General features: G+C 42.7%; 2 protein-coding genes across 8 annotated transcripts in view; one reads left to right on the forward strand and one right to left on the reverse strand.

Annotated features, from left to right (window-relative positions):
• Nucleotides 1-3242, forward strand: part of LOC144606921 (protein phosphatase EYA3-like) — a 45554-nt gene extending 42312 nt beyond the window's left edge. For 6 of the 7 annotated variants that reach the window (XM_078423414.1, XM_078423415.1, XM_078423416.1 and 3 more), the window contains 2 exons: nucleotides 172-272; nucleotides 1042-3242. In XM_078423414.1, coding sequence (XP_078279540.1) covers nucleotides 172-272; nucleotides 1042-1122 — 182 coding nt within the window. In that variant the 3' untranslated portion in view covers nucleotides 1123-3242. The remainder of the gene's footprint in view (nucleotides 1-171; nucleotides 273-1041) is intronic. The other variant, XM_078423417.1, reaches the window with a different exon arrangement.
• Nucleotides 3243-4653: 1411 nt separating this feature from the next.
• LOC144606715 (XK-related protein 8-like) lies at nucleotides 4654-16308 on the reverse strand. Its single transcript, XM_078423031.1, has 3 exons — nucleotides 15943-16308; nucleotides 11215-11405; nucleotides 4654-7545 (listed from the first exon to the last, which is right to left on the reverse strand). The coding sequence occupies exons 1-3, from the start codon at nucleotides 16269-16271 to the stop codon at nucleotides 6824-6826; spliced, it is 1242 nt and encodes a 413-aa protein (XP_078279157.1). The 5' UTR covers nucleotides 16272-16308; the 3' UTR covers nucleotides 4654-6823.
• Between the last annotated feature and the right edge of the window lie 3100 nt (nucleotides 16309-19408).

Genomic DNA, 19408 nt, shown 5'->3' on the forward strand with positions numbered 1-19408 from the left:
CCTTCTCCAGAGATGCTGCCTGTCCTGCTGAGTTACTCCAGCATCTTGTGTCTATTTACTTTGTATAGTTCTCCTTGGTATTAGAGGTAATTGGATATTGTATAGAGTGTTTTGTATAGAAGCAATATCATAGTCTAAGCAAACAAACACTCTCCTTCACTAACTTTCCAGGCAAAGAAAGCTGTTTCGAGCGCATTATGTATAGATTTGGAAAGAAGGTTACATATGTTGTCATTGGAGATGGTCGGGATGAAGAGTATGCAGCTAAACAGGTGCGTGTAACTTGGGGTGTTTCGCAGTGAAAGTAATTGTGCTTCTGTGGTACAGATGAGGAGCATCATAAATAGCAATAGGAACACTGAAGCTCAACAAAACATTGCCTATGTTTAGGAAGGAACTGTAGATGCTGGTTTACACTGAAGATAGACACAAAATGCTGGAATAACTCAGCGGGTCAGGCAGCATCACTTGAAAGAGCAACATTTTTTTGGAGAGGACATGTAAGATTTGTTGTAATATATCTAAACACACATTTGGAAATATAACAAAATGTTGAAGCTGCCTGAGCCACGCTGTGTTACTCCAGCATTTTGTGTTCTACACAAGATTCTATAGCACATGCAGTTCCTTGTGTCTACAAAGCTGCAATGACACAGAGTGATTGATCCTCCATGTATAGAACCATGCCTGTGCAAGTTTCAGCTTGTCAAAAAGGGGACTGATACAGGGCTTTGTTCCAAAGCACTATTTTACACCTTCTGTCTCCACAGATGCTGATTGACCCGAGTTTTTCCAGTGTTCCATTTTCTGTTTTCGAACCCAGCATCTGCAGTCTCTTTCATGTACATAGGTTTGGTGTTCTGTTTCACACAGGTGAAATGCACAACATTCACCTGAATTAGAGGAAGTGAAAAAACAGTAAAACACAACTGAAAAATAAACAGTTTTTCCTAGGTAGTCTGCATGCCAATAAGATTCACAGTTGTCTTGCAAAGTTTATTTTGGAATTTGATTATTACTTGGGTTACTCTTCAATTCCAGCACAACATGCCATTTTGGAGGATATTGAATCACGGTGACCTGATGTCATTGCATCAAGCTCTGGAATTGGACTATCTGTGAACAACTGGAAAGGAACACAAAGCTGAGCTACACGCGGCTTGCATCTTGCTTCAGTGTGGACCACTAACTTTGTTCATAATGATTCTTGTCAACCCTGGACAAAAACTGTGAGGGCAGCGAGCAGTCCAGATATCGGAGTGATCTGCGATTTAATGTTGGGCATTAACTTAAGTACAGATGTGCACAGGTTGCAAGAGCTTTACCGGGTGAAATTACTGCCCTGTTTTTAAAATTGCTCAAATGCAAAAATCATTTGAATTGGATTTTTAAAATAAGACCATATCTTGCATTGAACTGTCTACAGTCAAGCCTGTGTCTGTTCCTTTTTAAATGCACTGAAACCTTTGGTGTTATTAATAAGGAGACTGTGTGCAAGACATTCTTTGGAAATCTTGCTGTGTAAATGTTCCTCATCGTCTATACTTCTGCATTATCGGATCCAGCAGTGTTATCTTGGGAAATTGGGTGCAGAAATGCATTGGAGATTTTTTTTTGACAAATGTGAACGAGCAGACCTATCTACTTTTTTTAAACATGACTTCATTTTAATTGGGGTCTTTTAATTCTGGTAGATTTTTTAAATAAATGCTTTCCTTGGGTTGTACTTAATTCTGAATGTTGCCATGCTGTTGCAGGAGACTGAGCATGAAATAGCACCTCAAAATCAGCAGCTAATTTTCCTTTTTAACACTACTTGGTAGTAAGGAGGATGAAGATGATGGCCTCGACTAAAAGCAAATCAAAATGGCGGGAATACAGAGGTTAGGTCGCATTTGTGAAAGGAATTAATGATTCTGGTGAAGGACCTTTCATCAAAACTGGAAAAAGTTAAGAGATAAAACTGACTTGCAACAGGGAAGTTTGTTGGGAGGGGTTGGGGAGAGATGTGTGTTATGGAGATAGATGGAGGAGGAAAGATCAAAGGGAGGTTTACGATATTTTGGAGTAGGTGAAGTGACAATAGATATAATGGTAGAAATATGCTGATCCAGATGGAGCATATTCTCTTCCTGTTTTGGCAGCAACAGAATCACTATATTAGCGATTTTCTGTTGTTAACGGCGCTACTCAATGTTCAGGCATATTTTTATGATATTACAAGTGGATTTTCCCTTTTTTTAGTCAAATGCCACCTAGAAAATATTTGATTTGAGCAACTTGGATATCTGAGGAGCTGATAATAACATGTATTAGTTCATCTCTGAATAAATAAAGCGACACAGAAAAATATATAGTTGCTGGACCTACTGCTGTTTATTTAAAATATTTATGAACTATTTATTCCTAAATACGGAATGCAGTTGTATGTTGACAATTTGTTTTCATTCTCTTTGATCCAGTGCTTACCTTCCATTTGGGATTTTGCACCATGATCCATTGTTTTAAGTTAAATTGAGTTCAAGTTATGGAATATACACCAGAGATATGGTTTGGATACGATGCTTCACACAGAGACCGAGTTGAATATCATCTGAAAGATAGTGACATGAACACCTTCTGTGTCATTGCCAAGATGAATGATTTGTACTCGGCAAATTAAGTTCAGCATACAACACCTTGGGATCACTTGGATCAGCTGTAGTCATCTTTCTGTCATCTGCCGTGACCTTGCCAGTAGTTGAACACAAACTAACGCAAGCTAACTGTGAAGACTGTTTTGCCTTTTTTTCGCCCAATAGTTGAGTGTGATATATTTAGTATCATGACATCTTGGCAAAAGTCACCGTAATGCACTTGACATCATTCTCTTAAGCTTTCTATGCTTTGTAAACTAATTTATGTATGTTTTTTTTTCTCTCTGCGTTATCTGCCCAATGTCCATTATGTTTGTACCATGTGTACAAACCACGGCATAATACATGGATGTCAACAGCAGAACTGTCCATACTTTCCCATAGCGCAATAATACAAATGCAATTGCCGTGTGAATTGCTGTGTTTTTTTACATGAATTGAGACATTGAGTGGTCCATCTGCCGATTGTTTAGGTTATAATTGAGTGATCTGCTTAAATACTTGTTTCATACAATACAGGCAGCTATGTAGCGACATGGGATACAATTATGTAAGAAGTAACAATTGTCCAATTTGTAGTGGTAAAGATGTTAATAAAAAATTAATACCAGTCAATTCAAGATTGCAAGTTTGATTGGCTGATTGAGGTGTTGTTCAATGCCACCTTTCTAGATTCTCAATTTTTGTTTTGGTTATTTTTCAATGGAATAATGACTACTACCAAGTAAATGTAAACCATTTATGGACCAAACGTGGGCAGGTGGGACCAGTGTAGCTAGGACATGTTGGCCGGTGTGGGCAAGCTGGGCCGAAGGGCCTGTTTCCACGCTATATCTCTCTATGACCTGTCACTCTTGCATCTTGACATTAAATTCCTTTTCCTATTATTAGCCATGGTTTAGCCATTCATTGCAAGGCCACACCGGCATCCCGCGTTCTCTCCTTCAAAATTGGCCAGTGATCGAGTATATTTTCATGGAGAGCAGATGTATACCCAGCCTTGATTTGCTACAGTCTGTCTAATTCACAACTTCTTGAGGCAGACACGAGATTATTTCCATCCATCAAATCTACAATTGGTGTAAAACCTAAATAATCTGACACCCTGGGGTCTCTGATGCTCTCAGACGAGCAGATTTTCTGTCTGCAAATCTGGTTCGGTTGCTGGATCGCCTGTAGAGGGTGGAGATGGGTGTGGCACTAACTGATCTTTAGTGTGCACTTGGGTCTGGAACAAATTGGCAGCACGGTGGCAGTGATAGAGTTGCTGCCTTCCAGCACCAGAGACCTGGGTCCAATCCTGACCACGGGTGCTATCTGTACAGTTTGTAAATTCTCCCCTACACTAACACTATCCTACACATTTACCAAAGCCAATTAACCTACAAACCTGTACGTCTTTGGGAGTGTGGGAGGAAACTGGTGCACCCGAAGAAAAGCCCATGCACTCACAGAGAGAACGTACAAACTCCGTACAGACAGTACCCATGAACCTGGATCGTTGGCGCTGTAAGGCAGGAGCTCTACTGCTACAGAACCAGGGGCCACAGTTTAAGAATAAGGGGTAGGCCATTTAGAACAGAGATGAGGAAAAACTTTTTTAGTCAGAGTTGTGAATCTGTGGAATTCTCTGCCTCAGGGCAGTGGAGGCCAATTCTCTGAATACATTCAAGAGAGAGCTAGATAGAGCTCTTAAGGATAGCGGAGTCAGGGGGTATGGGGAGAAAGCAGGAACGGGGTACTGAATGAGAATGATCAGCCATGATCACATTGAATGGCGGTGCTGGCTCGAAGGGCCGAATGGCCTACTCCTGCACCTATTGTCTACATGTATCAAGATTGAGTGAATATACAGATTGGAAGCCAGTATGCACTAACGCTTCCAGAAGCATCAGCAGATTAAAATAAGTCAGAACTATAATTTGTTGATTTTATTTTAATGGCTAATTAGCCCAGAGGAATAACAGATTTTCCATTAAGTTACATTATTGTAACTCTCAAACATTTCAATCTCAGAATTTGTTACTCTAATAACAAACACGTGTCTAGATATTTGAAGACCAATCTGCTATGAATGGTCCATATCCTCAGTACCGTGGTCTTCCTCTGCACCAGGTATTCATAAGAAATTGGAGAATCACTTTTCACTGCATGAACAGCTTCCCTCCCCGACTTTACCAATGTGAATTTGCACATAAATATTAACCTGATTCCTAACTGAATACCATTTCCACATTTGCAAATTGGATCTTATTTTTCCAATCATTGCAAACCTTTGTCACATTCTCCAAATTAAATATCAACACAGAAACTACAACAGGCATCCTGAAACTTTAGACATTCTTAGCACCCATTTTTCACGTGGAAATCAAAAATAAAGGTGAACTGGCCATCACTTTCAGATGTAATTTGGCCGATCAGGCAATTGGCTTGGTTACAACCGTGCGGAATCTGCCTTAGTGCTTTGACATTCTTGCGATGTTGATTGTCCCTAATGACATCACAACTTGTCATAACATGTTTCCACATTTACTGACAGATTTGGAGTGTACTGTAGAACAGGAGGTAAAAAAAACACTAGAAGCTATGTTTCTTTGAGCTCTGACACCATTCCCAGTGATATGTCATGGCTGTCAATTCAGTTCCTTACAAGAAAATAGGTCCCATTGTTTGCATGGCTTCTCTTTAGCATTGATGCTGTACAGAGAGCACGTCTGCTCTGCCCTGAGTAGGTGAAATCCAATTTCTCAGCAATACACTTCTCATTTGATATTCAGTACTTCTACATAGTGTTCTGCACTTCACAATTTGCAGTCTTTTTAAAGCCTATATTAATTGCACAACTTATCACAAAACACAACGCCAGACATCATATCTCAGCTTGATTGTTTCCTCATCTGTTGTATCATCCCATTCATACCTTTCTACAGAGTGTTTTAGTCATGGCCACTTGGTTTGCTGCTAGTATTTTCCCATTTGAGATCAGTTTAATTTGAGGAAGCCAAAGATTGAGCCTTGGTTTCCTTTTTCCCTACATTGCGATAGAGAGATGTCCTTTGCTAATGATCCATCCAGGTTATCCTACCAAAACAAGACTGGATAACTTCCTTATCCAACATGGACATGAACTAAATGATCGTGTTCAGTCAATGTAAATGCATGCTTCAATAATTGGTATTTTTTATCTCCTTGATTTTAGAATTAAAACATAGTACCAGATCTACATTAATTAATGTAAAGTATGTCTATGTCATTTGAGAGCACCCGGCTAGATTTAAAGAAAATATTTTGAAATAATTTATGTATAATCTGACTCATTTTCTTTAGAATAAGTGATTTTATACGACGATGAAAGGAATTAAGGAATTTGGGAAATGGTTTAGAAATACTCATATTGTTTGGCTGAATGGTCAACTTGGGCGGAGTAATTTGCAAATGATGTTTTCTGGTCTACTGACTACCACAGTGGAATGTAATCAAAGGAGTTTCCTCATGGTTTCATACATATTAATTTGCTATTAAATAGCTCAACAACAGATGCAGCACATGCTGACGTTGAACATTCTCGTGTTGCTTAGTGAATAAAAATGTCAATCAATAATACAATTGCCTTCGCAACAACTACAAAGAGGAAGTGTTGTAAACACATTGGCTTTTTCAAATGTACACCAGTTAACTTGAACTTGTGTCCTTTCTCCTGGTAAATCACAGGTTGAGTCTTCCAATAGCCTTACGTATACCAGATTTGCACATTGCCCTGTATCTGGGCATCGCAGTGAGGTCACGGGTTTCAATGTAAAAAATGATGGTGAGGTTGAGATGAGGAATACAGTGGGTAGAGTCGCCATCATCTACAGATTGTCAACATTGATCATGAGCCGGTTATCTTTGTGGCTGGTCAGTACACCTCCACACGTGTCCATTGCACATCCAAAGCTGACGGTTCACAGTGAGAGCCTACAACTTGCTTATTGTTATATCACAGTTGTTGACAGACTGACTCCCATTCCAGCATTGTGGCCCTCCAGAATGGCGAGAGATGGAATTTGGAACAAAAATGACATTACAAGGATCTGCTTCAACTTTGGATGTGCCCACATGGCACATTTTGCCCTGAAATAAATATATATTTAGGGGCAGAGGAGGTTCCTTTGTGTAAACTGGCATTTTAAGAAAATATTATATATTTAGATTTTAGTTTCCTCCATTTTATCGATGACATTGTCTTCCTCAGGGACAGAGTAAAAACTATTGGAAAAGGTTTTCATTCTCTCGTTCACCAAAGGTCTGATCTCATAAACTGACCGGAATCCATCATCCTGTAAACTGTCCCTTTCGTCTGTACTGAGCAGGTGCTCTGCAGTAACAAAGGGATGGAGATACTTGTAATAAACACATTTTACAATCACACCAATAACGTAAGATGATGCTGTTCCGATAAGTAACTGCATTGTGTAGGGATCCGTTAAAACTGGGTCTCTGTGGAGCCACCAAAAGCCCACCAGGATTCCACAATCCACTGCCATGAATAAGTGATAGATAATCTGCCTGATTAATGTTCTTCCTTCAGCGATATTAAGCCAGGTGAAGTACAAGATTATTGCCACAGTACCTCTGTAGAAGACCTCTTCCGGAAAGCTGTTCATGAAGGTTGTGCCTTGCTGCCATGCCCAGAAGAACATAGGCAGCCAAATTATAGCCAGGTGCAAAAAGATGTACTGTTTGAATACCGTCGCGAAGAGGGCAATGCTGACGATTCTGGGCCAGATGAGAAGCAGGTTGCACAGGAAGTAAGGCACAGCCGACTTGAATCGAAGACGCATCTTGTCAGAAAGAGACGTGCGCAGGGACTGATGGAAGTCCAGGAGAGCCCAGGCAATGGAGAGGAAAGAAGCCACAATGGAGAAATCTATGGAAATTGGATCAATAGTGAGCAAGAGACAGTCAAGAATGTTTCATCGTCACATGTAACAAAACGGTACAATGAAAGTCCAACTTACAGCAGCACAACAGGTTTGTAAATACAGTAGTTGATAAATAACATGATAAAAAAAAAAAAAATGAAGAACCCAATATAGTACAAAACAAATCCAAAAGTCCCCAGTGCGACCAAGCAGAAGATACTTCAAAAGGTTCTTAAGTTATAATCATAAAGCGATACAGCGTGGAAACAGGCCCTTCGTCCCAACCTGCCCACACCGGCCAATGTGTCCCAGCTACACTAGTCCCACCTGCTAGAATTTGATCTATATCCCTCCAAACCTGTCCTATCCATGTAACTGTCTAACTGTTTCTTGAATGTTGGGATAGTCCCTGCCTCAACTACCGCCTCTGGCAGCTTGTTCCATACACCCACCACCCTTTGTGTGAAAACGTTACCCCTCAGATTCCTATTAAATCTTTTCCCCTTCACCTTAAACCTATGTCCTCTGGTCCTCGATTCACTTACTCTGGGGAAGAGACTCTGTGCGCCTACCCGATCTATTCCTCTCATGATATTATACACCTCGATGAGATCACCCCTTATCCTCATGCGCTCCAAGGAATAAAGTCCCAGCTTACACAATCTCTGCCTATAACTCAGACCCTCTAGTCATGTCAACATTCTCGTAAATCTTCTCTACCCTTTCCAGCTTTTCCAGCTGAACAACATTTAAACAAGTTAAACATTATATTCAATTATCACAGAGCCAAGATAAGTTTTGTAAATGGGCAGACGGTGTATCAGATGGGAACCTTTCTTCAAACTGATGAAATAGAGGGCAGATAGCTGGTATTAAGAGATGAGGGAAGTAGGCAAGGCAAGAGCTGGCAAGTGATAAGTGGGTCCAGATAAGGAGGGGTTGCCTGGCAGATGAATTAGGCGGGAGAGATGGTAACGAGGATTGGGGTAATAAGAGGAAAGGTGCAACTGTAACTTTGATTAACATTTGCCAATCAATCCTTCTTTACTTGTACCACCCATCACTTACCAGATGTTGCTCCATCCCTTCCCCACACTACTCTTTACCAGCTCTCCCCATCTACTCCATCAGTCTGAAGATGGGTCCCAACCTGAAACGTCATCTCTGAATTTCCACTCACAGATGCTGCTTGATGCACTGAGTTCTTCCAGAAGTCTGTTTTTTTTTGTTCTAGATTCCAGCAGCTACAGTCTCGTGTGTCTCCACAGTTTTCTAAAAATAGTCCCACTCATAGTCATAAGATAACTCTTTAAAGCCAACATTCTTACGCCCAGAGCATTTTAACAGTTCCGTGACATTATGCATCATATTATCCTCAGGCCATCCAGTAATGAGTAATTTTATTGTAAGAAGTCCAGATGTAAATAAAGGTGACAGGATACATATTTTATTCAAGTTCTTTTGACATTAGGTTTGATATTTATTGTGACAGCTCCCAGCAGTCAAGGAAGAAAAAAGATCTCAATATGCAGAGTGCATATTTTTAATATTCAGTTTAGATACAGTGCGGAAACAGGCCCTTTGGCCCACTGGGTCCGTGCTCACCAGCGATCACCACATACACTAACACTATCCTACACACACTAGGGACAATTTATAAATTCTGCCAAGCCAATTAGCTAACAAACCTGTATGTCTTTTAATTCTCCATTTTGATGGAGGAAGGTTGAAAATTATCTGGAAATGATCATGCAGCGACTCTTGGATGTTTGGCAACTGTGTGTGTGTAGAGTGGCTTTTGCTGTGATGTCTCACAGGTCAATAAGCCACTGACAGGGCATCTCTCAAGGAATTCATGTGTAGGTCAGTCACTCGAGTGAAGAAATGACAACTCAGAATTAACCCCTGTAACAGCCACATAACCAAACTGATTTCGAATAATTCCTGAAGACAGAAAGCTCCTCAGAAGCTTAGCTTCTGCATGGAGGTCCAAGTCAAAAGCCGTTCACCCTCCTTCCTTTTCAGTGCGGATAGAAATTCCTGTCCATGCAATTAGAATGTCTTCTACTTTCTCCGTATCTGTAATGCAAATTGAATCACAGAAGCTTTCTATCTTCACCACTTTGTTCACCATTAGTTTGTTCACTGGCCCTTTTGAAAATCCTTAAGGGCCTGTCCCACTTAGGTGATCGTTTTGGCGACTGCCGGCGACTGTCAAAGTCGTAGCAGATCGCCAAACTTTTCTTTTACCCGACGACAATGACCACGACAATGCCGGGTCAGGTCGAGATTACAGCGTCTTCTGAAACATCACAAAAATTCCCACACTGTCAATGCTTCTCTGGCGTCCTAGTTTTCACTGAAATCACTGACAAGTCGGTAAGTACTTGAGAGTTTTGAACTATAACACCTTGTATGGGTTACTTAAAAACCAAGCTTCACTGTAACAAGGAATAAACCGGATTGACTTCCAGTTTACTAAAAGTGGTTCAGTGGATTTTCGTGAAAAGTGTGTGGGCATTCTTTGAAAATGTAAGGGAGATGCATATCTGGTTTCTGGGTTGCATATCTGGGTTGGGAGCCCACTTTAAATATAATGGCTGAGGCCAAAAACATCGCTTACCTGACCGTCAAACTGTCGCCTCCAATCTACCTGTCAAATGTCCTGACGGTAAATAAATTGGTTAAAATCAAGTATTGTGCCATGATCATATTGAATGGCGGTGCAGGCTCGAAGGGCCGAATGGCCTACTCCTGCACCTATTTTCTATGTTTTCTATGTTTCTATTTTATGGTATTTTGAAATGACTTTACTTATTTTCATATTATGTGCTTCTAAATGCATCTTACGAGAACCTATCATAGCTGGGGACAGCATGCGCCAGCGCCCACAATGAGCTAAGATGCCTGGTGACAAGTCAGCTGTCGCCGAGAGATTTCAAACCGTTTGATTTCTCGGCGACGTGCCGAGATCCACTATGATCCACCACGATCTTTGGAAGACTCCTCGCGATCGTGCCCGCGACACCCCGGCAAACGTTCGGCGACAGCCTAGTCGCCGGCAGTCGCCTTAAAATCGCCTAAGTGGGACAGGCCCTTTAGGCAAAGGGAATATCGTCATTTGAAGTAGAAACAAGTAACTGCAAATGATGGTTTACCAAAGGAAGACTAAATGCTGGAGTATCTGAGGGGTCAGGCAGCATCCCTAGAGAACATGGATGGGTGACTTGTTGGGTCGGGACCCTTCTCATTATATGAAGTGCCTCCGAGACCTTTGTAAATCTTAAATTTATCTTTGTAACGGATAAGCAAAATGCTGTTGTCAATAGTTCTTCGATAGAGATAGAAAAGAGGTGCAGGAGAAGGCCATTTGGCCCTTCGAGCCAGCACCGCCCATTCATCGTGATCATGGCTGATCATCCACAATCAGTAACCCAATCCACAATCAGCAAAATTTTCTCTTTTTGTTTCCACCCACAGACGCTTATAAGTCATGGGAGCAGAATTAGGCCATTGGGCCCATCATGTCTATTCTGCCATTCAATCACAGCTGATCTATCTTTCCCTCTCAACCCCATTCTCCTGCCATCCCCCATAAACTCGGACACCCTTACTAGAGCCCAACAGGCTGGTTGTTTGTTGCCGTTAAATAACCCAGCTTGCTCAGCACTTACACTGGTGAATCTCCACCTGATTCTTCTGCATAATGATGTAGAGCATCAGTGCAAGTTGAGGAGCACTTTCAAAAATGCTCTCGAAAAGTCGTAACATGCTGATATCACAGGCCAGGTAAATGGCGTACTGCAAGCCCATAGTTTCTTTTTCTTTGTACACGCGGAAGCCCAGCTCCAACGCTGTTATGTACCTGATGGAGCAAAACACAAATGATAAAAGAAACAACACATTGTTTCATAAAGCATATAATAATAATAATAATATGCCTTTATTGTCATTCAAAATGAATTGAACGAAAATCATTTGCCACGCAGCCACAACAGTACAGAGTAAAAGACACAAGATACACAATTTTAACACAAACATCCATCACAGTGACTCCTCCAGGCACCCCCTCACTGTAATGGAAGGCAAGAAAATTCTTCTCTCTTCCCCCATGCTTCTCCCATGGACAGATAGTTCGACTTCTGCCGAGGCGACATGAGGAAAGCCACCTTGGTCACACAAACTAAACAAAACCAATGCCCCCAAGTCCATGTAGCTCAGAGCTTATATGGAGGTTGTGGTATATATATATATTCTGTGTGTGCGTGTCCGTGTACGAACATGTATATCACATGCATCATGTATATATATACACTCATTTTATATATATATATATATAAAGTTTCAGTATGTGTGTATATATACAAACACACACACTGAACATTTTTTGTTTATTATATTGTTTACAAGGTACTATGTTTACATATTCTGTTGTGCTGTTGGAGGTAAGAATTGTATTGTTCTGTTTGGGACACATGACAATAAAACACTCGACTCTTGAACTCAAGCCCAGTGATCCACCTCAAATGCCTACAATTCCATAAATAATTATTGTTAATTCACCTTCATTCATAAACCCACCCTGGATGTTTTTCCACACGTTTTGATGAGCTTGGTCATTTTTATCCTAATTTACTGCATATCATTTTCTGCACTGCGAAATATCTGCTGCATTTCTTTCAGGCCAATTCCTCAATCTTGGGGCGGCACGCAGGCATCAATAGAGTTGGCCACACAGCGCCAGAGACCCGTGTTCGATCCTGACTACGGGTGCTGACTGTACAGAATTTGTACATTCTCCCTGTGACCAGTTTCTTCCCACACTCCAAAGATGTACCGATTTGTAGGTTAATTGGCTTCAGTAAAATTGTAAATTAACCCTAGTGTACAGTGCAAGTGCAAGGGGTGATTGCTATCAGTGTGGATTCAGTGGGCCGAAAGGCCTGTTTCCACACTCTATGCCTAAAGTCTAAATCTTCGAGAATCAGCCTCTGCTCCATTTATCTAAAGAAATGATAAATGCTCTGCAATAAAACTGCATTAACATACTGTGCAGATAGATATAATTTGCTTATTTTATTACTGTAGCTAAACCCATTATGGGGGACCCCAACCACCCCAGCAACGGACTGTTCCAGCTGCTATGGCCAGGCAAACGCCTCCGCTGTCACGCTGTGAAAACAGAGAGGATGAGACAGAGTTTCTTCCCACAGGCCATCAGGACTGTTAACTCCCATATCACCAGGGACTAATTTAATTTACTGTATTAATTTATTTTTTGTATTTAAAAAAATATTTCTATTCTGTTTTGTAGTTTAGCACAATCTGCGGACGTTGCCACTTTCATTTCACTGCACATCTTGTATATGTATGTGACAAATAAACTTGACTTGACTTAGCTTGTCTTAAAAGAAAGAAAACACCATCTTTCGTTAACCAACCATCCCAAAGCACTTAGCAGACAATGAAGTACTTGTGTCTGACACAGAAAGCAAAATGCTAGTTTCCAGAAATAGATATGAGAAAATGGTCATATAATTAGTGAGTCGGTTGAGGGATAACAATTGGCCAACGCTGTTATGTACCTGATGGAACAAAATTCAAATCCAAAATTCAAGCAACAACACATTGTTACATAAAGCATATACATGAGAAAAGTCACCCTGGCCACATTCTCATTTCACTCCTGCCATCAGGAAGAAGATATAGGAGCCTGAAAACTGTAACGTCCACCTTCAGGGACAGTTTCTTCCTGACAGCCATCAGGCTATTAAACATCACAACCTCCAAATAAGCTCTGAACTACATAGACTTGGGGGCCCTTGGGTTTGTCTTTTTGCACTATTATTGCTTGTTTGTTTGTTTTTATGTGGAGGTGTATGTGCCTAACCAGCACCTCATATTTCGCTTGGGCAGCTTACAAATATTGACTTCCTAGTTCTCCAACCAGTCTGACAGTCCCTGATTATATTTTATCTCTGTTTGCTTTGTTGTTACCGTCTCCTAGCTAACAATGATCTATTCTACATTGTCCTTGATCTCCACCCCCTTTGACATCTCGTTCCCACACCTTACGCTTCCTTATCTCTGAATCTCCCCCTCCCCGATTCTCAGTCTGAAGAAGGACCTCGACCCGAAATGTCATCCATTTCTTCTCTCCAGAAATAATGCCTGGCCCGCTGAGTAACTCCAGCATTTTGTGTCTATCTTCAGTCTAAACCAGCATCTGCAGTTCCTTTGTACACACCAAGAGACATGCATGACCTGCTACAGAATCTTTTAACATCCACTAAAGACAGCTCAACATTTCATCCTTTCACGGTGTCAGTCTAATAACTGTGCTTGAACTGATTACTACCCCTACTACCCTACCCCACTACCCACACCCTCATCAATCTGTCAACTCCTCCATAAATTCAACCATGTTCGTAAAACATGACCTGCTGTGGACAATTCCATGCTGACTGTCCCTCATTAGCCCGCCCTGAATATAGCTCACAACTGGAAGATCGGTCCTGGTCTTTCCTCGCCTCCAGCTCTTCATCCCCCACCCTCCCCCATCTACCCTAAGTTCAGTCTGAAGAAGGCTCCCGACCTGAAACGTCACCCATCCTTTTTTCCCAGGAGTGCTTCCTGGCCCACTGAGTTACTCCACCACTTTGTGTCTATCTTTGATATAAACCAGCAACCACAGTTCTTTGTTTCTACACGTGTATTTCTGGGCATCATCAATGTCCTTTGCAGATGATGGGCAGGAACACAAGGTCAAGCTGCAACTTATTATTGATCAATATTAAGATAAAAATGGTTTTGTTCATTTTAATTTAGAGATAAAGCATGGAAACAGGCCCTTTGGCCCACTGAGTCCACAATTACCACCGATCATCTGTTCACATTAATTCAATGTTATCTCACTTTCTCATACACTCCCTACACATTAGGGACAATCTACATAGGCCAATTAACCTACAGAGCCGCAGGTATTTGGTATTAGGAAACCGGAGCACCCGGAGGAATCTCACGCGGCTGCAGGGAAAACTTGCAAACTCCACACGGACAGCATCCAAGGTTAGGGTCAAACCCGGGTCTCAGGTGCTGTGAGGCAGCAGCTCTACCCGCTGCACCACTGTGCCTCCCTTCATTCGCCTTAAAACAATTGAGGAGCCCAAGACTTGATACATTAATGTGAAGGAAAGAACTGCAGATGCTGGTTTACACCGAAGATAGACACAAAATGCTGCAGTAACTCAGCGGGACAGGCAGCATATCTGGATAGAAAGAATGGGTGACCTTTCTTCAGACTGAGAGTCAGGGGAGAGGAGACACAGAGATAAGGAAGGCTAAGTCTAAAAGAGATGGGGTTCAAGGAAAATGAAGAATAGATACATTAATATCAGCTGCCAAAGGAAATGTAACAGCAATGTTGCCAACCATTGTGAAATAAATCCTTGAATATATTAATGTCCATTTTTTTCTGTGTCTATTACATTATGATCTTAGTTTAATTATCTCACAGGTCGTTGATCAACATTCATTGTCTATCTTTAATGGGACATATGAACCTACTTTAGAGGAGAGTTAAGAACCGACCATCCTGGGTTTGACAACTATTTCACTCCTTAATAATGCTAATAAAATGTTCGTAAATCTAATTTCCCCCAATCGATCACAAACTTCTGATTCTGGATCAACAATTCAAACTTCTGCTCATTAGTCAGTGTTTAATTGTCACATGTACCCCAAAACGGAACAATGAAATTCTTACTTACAGCACCGTTGCAGTTCTGTAAACACAGTGCTCAATCACACAATGAACAGGAGAAAGTTCAATGTTTTTAAAAACCAAAAAATCCAGCAACATATTTTTCTGACCCGAAACGTCACCCATTCCTTCTATCCTAAGAAGCTGCCTGTCCCGCGGTTACTCCAGCATTTTGGGTCTATCTTCGGTGTAAAACAATAATCTGCTGTTCCTTCCGGCACTTTTTTTTTTTTTTTTTGCTTGTCTGTATTTATTTTACCCGAACCTAACGCTTTTGCTCCTTTGCCACAGTTTAAGATCAAGGGGTAGGCCATTTAGAACGGAGATGAGGGAAAACCCCTTTTCAGTCAGAGAGTTGTGAATCTGTGGAATTCCCTGCCTCAGAAGGCAGTGGAGGCCAATTCTCTGAATGCATTCAAGAGAGAGCTAGATAGAGCTCTTAAGGATAGCGGAGTCAGGGGGTATGGGGAGAAGGCAGGAACGGGGTACTGATTGAGAATGATCAGCCATGATCACATTGAATGGCCTACTCCTGCACCTATTGTCTATTGCTCCTCCCACCTGTTTCCCCCCCTCTCCCTCCGCCCAGAGTTTGCGTTGACGCCCAACTTTTTACTGCCTCTGCTTCACCATTACTGACCTGACCAGGAATCCCAGCTGTAACCAATGCAACAGGCCCAGGACGCGGTCCCCTGGCGTCACCTTCAACTTCGGCAGGCGTCCGGAGTTGGAGAAACTCTCCAGTTGTTGCCGATCCCCAGCAAACCAAAACCAGCTGAACAGCTGCACCACCGCCGAGCACAAAAACACCAAGACCAACACGGCGCTGCCCCAAAAATAATCTCCAGACCGGTAGAAGGAGAACGCGACCCAGGCATCTGTCCCGAGGTCCAGGAGGAAAGTGCCCAGACCGAGCCAGATAAAGACCAAGTCGAGGACAGAGAAGCGGATCTCATCCTCCGGGTACATCTTTGTGCAGGAAAAAGTTTACTTCTTTGGCGCTGGTCTTTCAGTTCTCTTTGAAACATTTGCTCCTCCCCAGCACACGTTGGTTTTGCGTCGTTGCTGCTCTCTTTTGTCGCCCTGCATTCCCAACACTACATTTCTGTCAATTACTTTCACTCGGAGGTTTTGAAGGGAATTTCCCCCCCTCCCTCGTTTAATTGTATATAATTAAATAGAGGAAACGCATAGGCAGGCAAGAGTGGACACGTTGCCAGTGCTCCCTTCAGTGGCACCCTCTAGTGTTATTTTGCTCACCGAAAGAGAAACCTCTAGCTCGGAGTCTCAGTGACTTTTAATGTCACATGTATCTTAGCTCGCTAATTTAGGGTGCTTCCAGTGCTGTTCTGAATCGAACGGCTCAAAGACAGAGCAATGGAATTCTTACCAAAACTCACTCTGTCCCACACATTGCTGCGGTTGGAAACGTGAAGGTTTCCCGTTTCGTAAACACATTGATGATTTCCACCAAGGTTGGGGAAAGGAAGAATGTCTCCCCCCCCCCCCCCCCCCCCGTCTCCCCTCCCCTCTCCCCCCCCCACCCCCGTCTCCCCCCCCCCGTCTCTCCCCCCCTCTCCTGTCTCCCCCCCTCTCCCGTCTCCCCTCCCCTCTCCCCCCCTCTCCCGTCTCCCCCCCTTCTCCCGTCTCCCCCCCCCTCTCCCGTCTCCCCCCCTCTCCCGTCTCCCCCCCTCTCCCGTCTCCCTCCCGTCTCCCTCCCGTCTCCCCCCCGTCTCCCCCGTCTCCCCCCCCTCTCCCGTCTCCCTCCCCCCCTCTCCCCCCCCTCTCCCGTCTCCCCCCCTCTCCCGTCTCCCCCCCCTCTCCCGTCTCTTCCCCCCCTCCCGTCTCTCCCCCCCTCCCGTCTCTCCCCCCCCCTCCCGTCTCCCCCCCCCCCCCTCCCGTCTCCCCCCCCCTCTCCCGTCTCCCCCCCCCCCTCTTTTCACTTTTTCACTCAGCGGCAGTCCGTACCTGGATTGAGCAGTCAAAGGAAGCTATAGAAGCAAAGACATTTGGATAGTAATATTGATAGGAAGGGTTTGGAGGGCTGTAAGCCAAACGTAGGCAAATGGGGCCAGCCCTGTATGCCGACTTGGTTGGTGCAGACAATGTTGGCCAATGGTCCTGTTTGTGTGCTATATGGCTCAATAATCCTAAATGGAACTAATTTAATTATTTCATAAACCTGTCAGACAAACTTAGTAGACTTGATGGGCCGAATGGCTTAATTCTGCTCTTATAAGTTAACGATGCATTAATGAAATTCACAAAATGCAACATTCACAAATCTAGTTGCCACAAAATATTTTGGAGGGGGCACAGTTACAAGATTAAACTTTCCACAGATGCTGCCTATTTCATAGAAACATAGAAAATAGGTGCAGGAGTAGGCCATTCGGCCCTTCGAGCCTGCACCACCATTCAATATGATCATGGCTGATCATCCAACTCAGTATCCCGTACCTGCCTTCTCTCCATACCCCCTGATCCCTTTAGCCACAAGGGCCACATCTAACTCCCTCTTAAATATAGCCAATGAACTGGCCTCAACTACCTTCTGTGGCAGAGAATTCCACAGATTCACCACTCTCTGTGTGAAAAAAAAACTTTCTCATCTCGGTCCTAAAAGACTTCCCCCTTATCCTTAAAATTACGTATAAAATTTTTAAGGGGTTGGACACGTTAGAGGCAGGAAACATGTTCCCAATGTTGGTGGAGTCCAGAACCAGGGGCCACAGTTTAAGAATAAGGGGTAGGCCATTTAGAACAGAGATGAGGAAAAACTTTTTTAGTTAGAGAGTTGTGAATCTGTGGAATTCTCTGCCTCAGAGGGCAGTGGAGGCCAAGAGAGAGCTAGATAGAGCTCCTAAGGATATCGGAGTCAGGGGGTATGGGGAGAAGGCAGGAACGGGGTATTGATTGAGAATGATCAGCCATGATCACATTGAATGGCGGTGCTGGCTCGAAGGGCCGAATGGCCTTCTCCTGCACCTAATTTCTATTGTCTATTGTCTTAAACTGTGACTCCTTGTTCTGGACTTCCCCAACATCGGGAACAATCTTCCTGCATCTAGCCTGTCCAACCCCTTAAGAATTTTGTAAGTTTCTATAAGATCCCCCCTCAATCTTCTAAATTCCAGCGAGTACAGGCCGAGTCTATCCAGTCTTTCTTCATATGAAAGTCCTGCCATCCCTGGAATCAATCTGGTGAACCTTCTCTGTACTCCCTCTATGGCAAGAATGTCTTTGCTCAGATTAGGAGACCAAAACTGTACGCAATACTCCAGGTGTGGGTCTCACCATTGCCCTGCACAACAGCATTTTCTGTTCCTATTTCAGATTTCCAGCACTTGTTGTTTGTAGGTTTTTAATTTTCTCCCCTCTTTTAAGAGTGTGGATGTTATGATTAATCTCTATTTAAATACTGTATGTTTCACCTATTAATTTCTCTCTATTTGTTATTTCATACTTCACATTCTTTTTCCTTAATGCCACATTTTTCATAGCGGTAGGGGAGATACATAATGAAGGTTATGGAGGTTCTCGGCATCTGCGTACAATGGCATCTTGCGCTTCTAGTGCTTCCTGTGTGTAGTGGTGGAAAGATTGGTGGAAACAGGGCCACGATGTGAATGCTCTTTCCTTGACCCCACAAATTTCAATTGGCGGTCATACATGTGTTATCTCTGATAAATCTGTGCAGGTTTTCTTTTATTAGCTCTCTTTTCTTTTATCAACTATAAACTATAGTAGCATAACTACTAGAGCCACTTCTTCACAGCTCTGCGAACCTGGGTTCATTCTTGATCTCCGGTGCTGCCTGCATGGATTTTGTGTATTCTCCCTGTGAATGTGTGGGATTCATCCGGATGTTACGTTTTCCTCCCACACCCTAAGGATGTGCAAGTTGGTATATTAATTGGCCGCTGTAAATTCACCATTGCGTTTAAGTGAATGATGGAATTGGGAGGCAATTGAAGGTAACGTAAAATTGATCAAATGAGATCAGTGAAAATGATTGCTTGGTTGTTGGCACAGTCTCTAGCTTATAGCTCCAAATGATTTGTTTCCATGCTATGTGTCTATAATTATTTTGTTCATCCAATTCA

This window comes from Rhinoraja longicauda, chromosome 27, assembly GCF_053455715.1.
Source record: "Rhinoraja longicauda isolate Sanriku21f chromosome 27, sRhiLon1.1, whole genome shotgun sequence".
NCBI lineage: Eukaryota > Metazoa > Chordata > Chondrichthyes > Rajiformes > Arhynchobatidae > Rhinoraja > Rhinoraja longicauda.

Coding starts and splice junctions, on each gene's coding strand:
- LOC144606715 (XM_078423031.1), bottom strand. CDS start 16,271: ATGTACCCGGAGGATGAGATCCGCTTCTCTGTCCTCGACTTGGTCTTT. Junction 11,406..15,942: donor CAGCTGGGATTCCTGGTCAG/GTCAGTAATGGT, acceptor TTGCTCCATCAG/GTACATAACAGCGTTGGAGC. Junction 7,546..11,214: donor TCAGGTGGAGATTCACCAGT/GTAAGTGCTGAG, acceptor CAATTTCCATAG/ATTTCTCCATTGTGGCTTCT.